At 29.2% G+C, this 10,481-nt stretch overlaps 1 protein-coding gene across 1 annotated transcript; it reads right to left on the bottom strand.

Moving 5' to 3' along the window:
- Positions 1–934: 934 nt before the first annotated feature.
- On the bottom strand, positions 935–7,875 carry LOC132754462 (lachesin-like). Its single transcript, XM_060745090.1, has 8 exons — positions 7,821–7,875; positions 5,421–5,536; positions 4,581–4,794; positions 4,268–4,291; positions 3,314–3,424; positions 2,767–2,955; positions 2,207–2,230; positions 935–1,725 (listed from the first exon to the last, which is right to left on the bottom strand). The coding sequence occupies exons 1-8, from the start codon at positions 7,873–7,875 to the stop codon at positions 1,571–1,573; spliced, it is 888 nt and encodes a 295-aa protein (XP_060601073.1). The 3' UTR covers positions 935–1,570.
- Between the last annotated feature and the right edge of the window lie 2,606 nt (positions 7,876–10,481).

The following is a 10,481-nucleotide window of genomic DNA, read 5'->3' as shown; positions in this document are numbered from 1 at the left end:
CATGCCAGAAATGATGCAATGTTCTGTCTTTATTTGTATGTACGATAGAGGTTTTAGAACAAAATATATGTAAGCAATTTCTCAAGACGTCTATCTGGCAGTATTTTATTTCCCGAAGTAAGTAATAGAATTGTTAAAATAGAGAAAACTTAAAGATGAATTGGAAATTGTCAATATCGTTTTACCTGACGTGTGTAATTTGTTTAAGAATGTCGTTATAAATTGTTCCTTGTGTGTGCTTGAAAGTATTTTACGATTTAAATGTTGAATTGTAGGTATACTAACACAGAGCAACGGAAGCATCCCGGTGCTAATGCTTAATATTCTGAATAAATATTATGACTTTGTTAATTCTGATTAGGAACTTAAAAACCCTAATTAGGAAAACAGCGCCATAATGAGGAATTTCTAACACCAAAATAAAATTTAGAAAGTCATAATAAGGGGACTTAAAATCCTTTCTAGCTTATTTTCTAATTAGTAGTTTTCAAGACCTAATTAATAGTAAATGTCCTAATAAGGACTGTGTTATACCCAGTTAGAAGTTTTTAAAGCCTAATAAGGAGAAATAAAATCCTAGTTAGGACTTTGTTACCCCTAATTAAGAGACAAGACTTCTAATTAAGACAAGAGAATAATAATTAGGTTTGTCTTTCTCTTAATGAGTTGTTTATACCAAGTGCTAATAATTATTTTATTTTTTCCTGATTAGGTTTTTGTTTTTCAAACTGCTTAATATTATTGGTTGTATACCAAATATAAATAACGATTTAATTTCTCTTAATTAAATTTCTTAACTTTATAATTAGGAGATACTAAACATGTTATAATTGTTTTCTTTTTATATCCTATATGAAAGTAAATTCATGATGAAATATTCAATTATAAAGTTGAAATAAGAGAACAACTCAGTTATATATTACAAAAATATATTTAATCTCTTTATATTACACATGAATGTAACAATATAACTTAAATATGTACATGCGTAAGTAATAATTAGCTTCTCTTTATATACATAAGATGAAGATGAGCAAAATCGACAAGTTTGCATCAGATTTAGTTTCATAAAATGATTATATGGAGAGCAAAGAATAGAATCTATTCTTTCATCAGGTATGGTAGATAGCATTATCTTATTTTATAATGATGCGTTAACAAAACATTGAAACTATTCTGTCAACATTTGCATCATAGGATTTAATAAACCAATTTCTATATTCTATATGTTTGTATTTACTCAGTGATAAGTTTTTATGCCTGTTTCAGACTCAAAACAATATCTAGAGTCGATATATTACGGTTTACGAAATATACTATCAAATTTCCAGTAAATAATTTACATCGGAATGAGACATTTTTATACTTATGAACATGCACATGTGCTGCTTTAACCGAGCATTATTATCCGATTAAAAACGAATTTTATATATAATTTTTTTCCATTATTAACACACAGACAAAGTGTATCTTTGCGACAATCGACAAACACTTTTTATTTATAGAATTTGTCTTAGAGCTGCACTTGTGTGTCGAGTTGTATGTAAATGATTTGAATGTAGAACAATTGCTACCGAAAGTGTATAGTAATATATGACAAAAATGCTAGCAAATGATGTAAACGTATAAGTTTATATATTTGTTTTATATGAATATCTGTTTGCCCAGAATATCTTGGATATCCTCCTTGCGTATCTGACCCGCCATGCGTGTAGTCCTCGTTTTCTATAAATATATAATAAAATGTGATAAATCTAAGTTATGTTATCAAAGTTTTCTTGTTGAATTCCATTTTGTCCCTATTATTTAAACAGATTATTTATTATCAAATAAACTTAAACAAGTGATAATTAGTGCTATAAATTGATATATTTAATAAGTTATTTTTAAATCAATTATAGACTGCTAGAAATGTTTGGCGACTTTCAAGCCTCCACAATTAAGATCGAATGTGATCTAAAGGCATGGGTGGCACAAGGCAGAGAACCTTCTGTTTTCAGTTAGCACTTTTGACAGAGTATCCATATAAAAAGTCAAAGGTACAATACACATCGAATCCACAACGATAGGGAACAATTGTTTTTAACTAATAGACTGATATACGTATTGTATTGCATATAAAAGTAGCATTTTGAAATTGCCATGCCGACTTTTATACACATCTATACGAATTTGGACTTTTTTAATGTAGTAAAGTATAACATACCTCGCTTATCTTTCCGGTCTTTGTCTGTTTAAGGAAAACACATATATTAATTAACATTGCAATATATAGGTTTAATAAAAATAATAATGCTAGATCGAGTACTCTTCAAAAAAAGTGTTAACCTTTCTAAATGCTTTAAAAAACAAAAACAAAAAACAGAAAAAACCTAAGACGTGATCATTTTTTATTGAACCAATAAGATGTATGTACAGGAAAAATATTTGGGAAACTTATGTAACTTTTATTTATACGAACTCGGCAACCGTGAAAACAAGTTCAAATATAATTGCACGTTTTGGTACATATTATATTGTAAACAGTGCACTGTAAGGTGACGACGTTAACTACAAAATGTGTCCTACGTATTTATTTAAGAATACAATTATTCATTGAACTAATTTGTTACGTAAACACGTTTACTGAATGTTTAACTGCTTAAAGTTGAACCATACTGGAAAATATTAATATATACAGGTCAGTAATTAATCAGCAACAAAAATGATGCTGGAATGGTCCAGACAGTTTTGCAATGTTTCGATCGCTTTTAACAAAAGTCTTACCATTTATACTGTTAATAACGTCTACTTTAAATGTAGCCGTCATCAGTTCTGGTGTCACGCAGACGAACGTTCCTGTATCATCCATATATGATTTTTCAATCGTCAGTTTGCTAACTATCATATTTGATCTATATGAAATTTGCTTTTCAATTCGTATGTCTCCTCGTGTTTCTGTACTAAGAACATTCCCTATAAATAAAGTATTATTTAAGTTTAGAAATCGGCTGATAATTTTAATATAAATACAGTCCGTTATGCACTTCACTAATTTAGAATTAGATTCCCATAATTAAGTTTGTTATAAGGGAGGAGGATAAACGTGAATACATGTATGACATTGTTATAATGTTTAATTTAATTAAAGTATATAAAGGTATACTGATGAAAAAAATCTTTGAAACTTTAAAAACAGTACGATTATATTGTTGTCATTACCGTATCTCCGTTTCTTAAAACCGTTGGTGCATAAGAGTGTCATTTACTTTAACAAATATACCCGATTGCCAGTTTACATGTATATATAAGTATATTTGTAAAGTATATATACCATCTTTGTACCAGTCAATACTGTCTGGTGGCGAGTTTTTCCCTGATGCATTACATGTAAGATGTATACTTTGGCCTCTTTCTACAACTCTAGTCCCTGTAATTGATATTTCTGAAAATAACGCAGACATGATATTTATCAGAGACATGGATCCAAGATTACTTGGAAATAGATGAAATGTATTGTTAATAAAGACTAATTTGTTTAAAGAGCTATTAAAAGTTCATTATATTGTAATTATTGAAAATAAAAATCTATTGCAAATCGTTCGATAGGACTTATTATTAATGGAAGAAGTGTTTACGGTTTTGTTACAAATTAATAAGCACGTTTTTTCTAGTGTGTTAAAGAAATCAAATATCAAAACACGTGTATTCTCTGGTAATATAAGATGATATCGATTCAAGAAATTATAACATCATTGGGTTACAGATATACTGATATTAACATTAATTTTTTTTCTGATTGTTGTTGCCTTGCCGTTTCTTTCTTCAAATAAAATTTTTTTAAACTAGTTACATTTCTTGGAAAAAAATGTTTAAATCTATATCCATTTTTTGTAAAATTACAAAATACTAAATTTATGCTGCTTTCATAATGTTAAAGTCTATACTCGGAATAGTTGTAACGTAGAATGTTTCTCCTTTTTTAACACAGTGAAATATATACGTAAGAAGAATACAAAGTTCGGAACAAAATATTATGCTGCATTTCAAAAGTACAATTTAACCATTTATGATCACTGATTTTAATTTATGCATGCACCATTTGCACTTAGAGGCAAACACCAACATATTTTTGTACATACATGTTGGGGCTAGTTTTTAGAACAACAACAATATTTTTTGAGTCTGCTTGTAGTAGCAGAGATACAGTTTTATATACTTTGAACAATTTACATAAACGATTTAAAAAGTATGTGTTAAGAGAAGAAACAATAATAAAAACTAGAACCTGGTTTATATAGTCCACTGCTTTCTAAAACAGAAAAAAGGAAACAATTCGTTTAGTAATTTTTCTAATTTACTAATGATATGTTTTTCTTACAGTATTTAATGATACAGTACATTCTTAAGAAAGGATATGAAAATGTAACTGTTTTACATATATATTCCTTTCCAGTTTGTTAAAAGGAATTGAAGATATTAATATATGCTAAATTAAATAATTAAATTAGGCAAGAAAGGTTCATTGTCGACATAAACATTAATAACTTTAAAAAGTACATAATCATGTTTTTATAACGTAACACTAAAGTACGACATACCTATGACATTCAAAGTAATATTTCTTCTTAAAACCTTTTTTGTTGAGCTAATCTGGCATTCATATGTACCCGCATCGAATGGCTGGACGTTCTTTATAAGAAGATTCCATTCTTCTCGGTATGGAACATGACTTAAATAAAATCTGTTTATTTCTACAAATTGCTCTTGACCCACTGTAATTGGTATGATATAAGGTTGTTTCCTCCATATTACCTTTCAATGAAATGGAATAACTGAATGATTATAAATATACGTAGAAAAGATATCGCATCAAATGCATACCCAAAATGTTTGATTGCAGAGGATATTAATTTTGAATGACAAATGCTTTGCTAAAATTATTTATATTTGATTCAGCAGCGGCTTAAGACTGTAAATTTCTCTTGGAATCAGATATTTAGATATTATGCTCTTATGCATAAAGTAAGGTAGAAAAATAGTTCAAAGAGATTACATCGATGTTTGTTTTTTACATGACGGGACTAGACATATTTTGTGAAGATAGTCATTTGATATAATTCTATACCAATAACTCATATACAAAAGTTCTCAATCCGAATATTTATTCTAGTTGTGCAAAAGGACGTAGAATTGAAAAGTGCCAAGTTTTTATTTTCGGAAATCGGGCTTCAAACCATTAATAACGATTTTTAACTTATTTCTTAAGTATATATTTTAATATTGTTATATCTTTCTGTAGAAAGTGTACCAGCTGATCTATGTACGAAAATTAGATTTTATGTTTATAGATTTTGGAGACCTCAGCGGAGTTCTTTTTACTTCAAACAATAAACAAACCACATTTCAGTGCAAACCAGCATAATTTCCTTTCAACATACCGTTTTAGTTCCAAGGTTTTCAACCCTGCAGTATAATATTGCTAGTCCGCCTTTCTCGTACGTCACATTTGTAGGAGTAGGGTAGAATTTCGGGGGAAGTTTTCGTCTTGGAAATTCTGGAATTTACACAAACAGAATTAGAAAAATTAATAACTCTTGAAGAAAAGACATTTTCGAAGTGTGTTAGGAGTAATTGTTGCTATAAACTGAACTCAAGAATAAAAATATCAGTATATATGAATTAATAATGTGATAATGTTCAAACATTTTGTTACCATTTTTTTGTCTTAAAGGAATGAAATAACTGTTGAAAAATTAAACCATACCTTCTTTTTGACTAATTTTGGATATAATTAATGTTAACATTACCCACAGTTTGCTAATTAAAAAAAGCATTTTTAATTATTTATTGTCTTTTTATATTTTTTGGAGGTTGTTGTTTTCAATTTCTATTTCACTTTCAACAATATTTTTTGTTTTAAAGCTAGTATCCCGCATATGATTTATTATATGTTTTATCGTTTTGAAACAAAATGTAATTATAAGATAAGATTTCACCACAGACACATACATTTATATGGAACGAGATGATTAATACATGTCTCGCCAGACAAAAAAATCCTTCTTGAAGAATAAACGAACCACTCATATAATATGGATTATAAGAAACATATTGGTGGGGTTTTAAACAAACTATGTGTAGAAATAGAAATTATTTCAAAAACGATATATAGTCAGTTCCGTTAATTCTTATGTACATATTTGTAAAATAATAACATACATGTGTGCCTATACTCTTTATATTTACTAATAGCAGATGGGCATCATGGGTTGGGTTGATGAACTGAACAAGTAAAGGTGTTGTACAGTGACGCGAGGCGCAATAACTGTAATGTACCACCAATCGTACACAGCATTTGAAAAATATATATGATTTTTTGTATGTAAATTCAAAGCGTTAGCATAGATTTTCAGGAACAATTTTTTAGGATATGAGATAAATGTGATAAGGACCGCAATATCCGAAACATTGTAAAATTATTAAGGATTTTGTTCAAGTTATGAAGATTTGTTATTTATACAAGAGTATAATAATAAGAGTACATTTGACATTCATATCAGTAAATCGCCTAACTTTTGCCTGTAATTATTAACGAAATGAAAAAAGGCAAATATAAAATCATACACAATCTTAATAACAAATCACATGATTTGTATGCACATATAAACGCAATGACATTAGCACAGGACTTACTTGGATAATCCCACGAAGTGTGTTAATATATGTATAAATATGTATACAAATATCCAGATATACATTTAAATATATATGTTTTATGCATACATAAAAACAAAATTAATTACTGTGTTTTCACGCAACATTTCATTTCAATGAGAAAAGAATTGCATTTGTTTATCTTTTAAACTTGATGAAATAATTGTGATATAGTTCATGTACGAGTATTTTGAAAAGCCAAGATGGATGACTTGAAGTGATTCGAAAAATAAAGGACACATTGCAAACCCTGATAATATGATGACAACTGACATATTCAGGATAGCCTAAGTTTGCGGCTCTTATCATTTGCTATGACTTAAGGCTTGTTAACTATATACGAGGCATCTTGTGTTTCGGATTGTTAAACAAAAATGTACAGTGGCTTAGATTAATCGTACCTTCGAAAATGACTATAAAGTAGTTAGATTATTGATAAATGTGCGAAACATTTCTTATCAGTCATTTGAATTACTAGTGTTTCACTTAAATTCTTCTTAGTGTATCTTGAAAACCTCAAAAAAAGAAGATATTATTTCGCTTACAATTTTCTTTTATACCTTTCAAAAACACAAAAACAAAATGTAAAATAACATATGAACACTGAGCACAGGTTATTGATTAGAAAAGAGAAAAAAATCTGACACGAACTTTGACTTTGACTGTTTATCTTATACATCTTATTGCGTGATAGATAAAGAATCGCCGCCGACGCTTCTACTGAAAAATGACAGTACTTCGTATTATGCTTTGAACCATCGATACATTAAGTTGCTCATTTCCAGATGACTATTTAGTGCTTTTCTATGTTTAGATTAAGGTAAAGAGTGCAAGGACTAGACTAATAAATCTTTTCTTTTTCTTCTTTTTTATCAAACGTTGCGGTTTATTCAGAGAAAACCAGGTTTTCCTTCAATTAATCTGTCTCTTTATCCAAGTGGTAAATTATTAATGGTATAACAAAATGTTCAAACACAAACCAGAAAAGAAAATACTTGAAAACTAAAAAACATGTTTAAAATTAAAAGTAAGTGTTCGCCCGTACATCACTTCAGTGTTGCTATATTTTCTCTTGTCATTCGGGATAATTTATTCTAGTACATTAAATGTTGAAGACTGCATACTGCATAAACCGGTGCTAGAGGCACTGGTGGAAGCTGCATTTTTCCATATAGCCATAATGAACAGACTCAAATTAAGTCTGCAAATTTCATAGAATTTTTTGTTTACATTGCTTCCTTGGAATCACCCCTTTCCACACTGCTAATAAAGCATTGTTTATGAACGTGTTCCGTTAATCATCGAATTCAACAAACGCTAAGTCAACCATGTTTCTCCCAGTGATTGAAAGCAGTAAAAGACAAAGTTGATCAATAAAGTATTTCCTGTTTATGATTGAAGATGTTATTTGTGTTCTGCGTTCACGTTGATGATAATGCGCATGCAATGAAACAAATTGAAAATGCAGAGACCATCCATAATTGTACATATTTGAGGTGTGAATTACCATTGCAATTTCAATTTCCATATGACGCACGTAAAAGATGTGATGTTTTGGTGCTTGGTGACATACACAAATAAGTTAAGTTTAATGAAAATTTACTACGTTCAAACTAAAATTAAACTTATTTAAAGATTTAATGGCTTCGCTATGCATAGAATGTAATAGCATACTTATGGAAGCAAATACCTTAAATTGCAACCTGTACAAATTTTAAAGTTAAAGGAAGTATAACTCTACGTTGCATACTTAAACTAACCTTAATTATATATTTTATGGCTACGCTATGCAAAGAAATTTTATACCATACTTATGATATTATAAGTAATGTTGAAAGAGAAAGGAGATATCTTAAATTGTAAAATGTTCAAACTTAAAGTAGAATTATTTGTACATAAAAGTAGTATTACTATTGTAGTGGTTTTAATACATTGTTTTAACACAGTTTAATACGAAAATACGTATAAGCATTAGGAAAAATGAATACAGTGTCAATTTAACTAAATGTTGGAGTAAATAAGCAGTTATTAAGCGATAACGTTAAATATTTATTCAGCGGATTCGAGGAGAGGCTCGGCCTCAAGACAGTTTTCTATAGTATATTTGCATTAGCTGCGTAATATAAAGATTTGTTTAAGTCGACTTAATTCAAAAGGCATTTCTGAATATTTTAACAAAGATTTGCAAATAAATGATATCTTTATGCATTCTTAGTTGTTTTTAGATTGCAATTATATGATATCAGCCATATCGAGTATATAATCGAATTCACAGTACCATGTCTTTCAAACCTATACAATATAATGTGTACGTTGCCTTGCAGTAACAAGATTACAAGCAAACCGATCTCTGTAACTTTCTTGCGTTAGCCAAACAAAGACTAACCAATCCACCGTGATATTATTATCATAAGATAAAAATAAATAAATAAGTAAAAGCTAGGTTTAAAACAAACACACACATTTATACATGAACATGTCTTTAACGTTTCAACGTTTTCATTGTGTTGCATTGACGTTTACATTACCTTGAAGGCGTTATGGGAAATGAACACATTGTTTGATATAATGCTTATTTCCAAACGGTTTATTCATCTTGACAAGTAAAGCTCTATTGGGAGATATAATACAAGTTCTACAGCCTAATCATGTTATCTTGTCTATGATGTTTCTATTATTTTGCAGTTATTCAAATGTATTTTCTTTTTAAACAATACCAATAGTTTGTTTTGAGAGTGTGCAGCGGGCATGTAGAAATTCGTGTATGTGAAATATCTTCACAAATATTTGGTTCTTGACACGAACAAGCACACATATGGACAGGCATGTAAATATGCATTACAATGTATGTGCATGCATTAGTAAAAACTAATTTTCTACGTTGTTAGATCAAAAGCAAAATGAAAAGGTCGGTGCCAACCTGCGGACAGGGAGTTTAACAATGCTACTTCTAAATACAAATGATATGTGTTTATTTGTGAAAATTATATATATTTCAATGAGTGAACACAATTATTATAGTAATATAATATATGATTGAGCTATTTTTCACGTGTCAAATGAAATTTCATTATTCTTGTATATCGAACATGTGATTTGCTTTTGAATTCAAAATACTTTGTTTCCTTTCAAATGTTGTACTTCCACTTACATGTTGCCATATGTAACCTCATTCCATCAATCGCAATGCTCTAATTGAAATAAAATTGTGTTATGGAATTTAACGATTTTTTTACTTGTATATAACTTTACATAGAATTGAGTTTTTAGCAGTACTTAAATTGTAATAACATGATATATGCATCAAAATGTCTTTCCTTTGCATTTCAATTACAGCTCGTTCTTATAATTTTACACACTTTGTTATTATCGCAAAGGTTTCCATCGTTATATTTCAGTAATTTATTGCAATACATGTAATATCAGAATAAAAATGCACTCTTAATATTTGTTTTACTTTCTATAGCAAAGCTAAGATGAAATAGATAAAAAAAAAGCACCCTTAAAGAATCAACAAACCCCCAAAATGAAAAAATGTTACTGGCTCGGTTTGATGACGGCACAAAACATGTGCAAGCTACCGTCAACGCTCCCTAACTGAATTGAACATGAAAATGATTAAAATGTAAAAAAATACCTTACTGGGGGGATTCTCACTTTTTATTATATAAGAAGCAAACTTCAATCAAGTTTTCAATCAGCACACTTATAATGAGGCATAAGTGAGTTTACTACTACTCCTGAGTTATTCCATACTATCAGACTTTAATGTAAACGTAGGAGTG

The sequence above is a fragment of the Ruditapes philippinarum genome, unplaced genomic scaffold (assembly GCF_026571515.1).
Source record: "Ruditapes philippinarum isolate M1 unplaced genomic scaffold, ASM2657151v2 ctg17054_1_1_1_1, whole genome shotgun sequence".
Lineage (NCBI taxonomy): Eukaryota > Metazoa > Mollusca > Bivalvia > Venerida > Veneridae > Ruditapes > Ruditapes philippinarum.
This window is presented reverse-complemented; position numbering and strand designations above follow the sequence as displayed.

Coding starts and splice junctions, on each gene's coding strand:
- LOC132754462 (XM_060745090.1), bottom strand. CDS start 7,875: ATGGCTATATGGAAAAATGCAGCTTCCACCAGTGCCTCTAGCACCGGT. Junction 4,292..4,580: donor TATTACTTTGAATGTCATAG/GTATGTCGTACT, acceptor TTTCTGTTTTAG/AAAGCAGTGGACTATATAAA. Junction 3,425..4,267: donor CAGTGGACTATATAAACCAG/GTTCTAGTTTTT, acceptor CGTTATTTTCAG/AAATATCAATTACAGGGACT.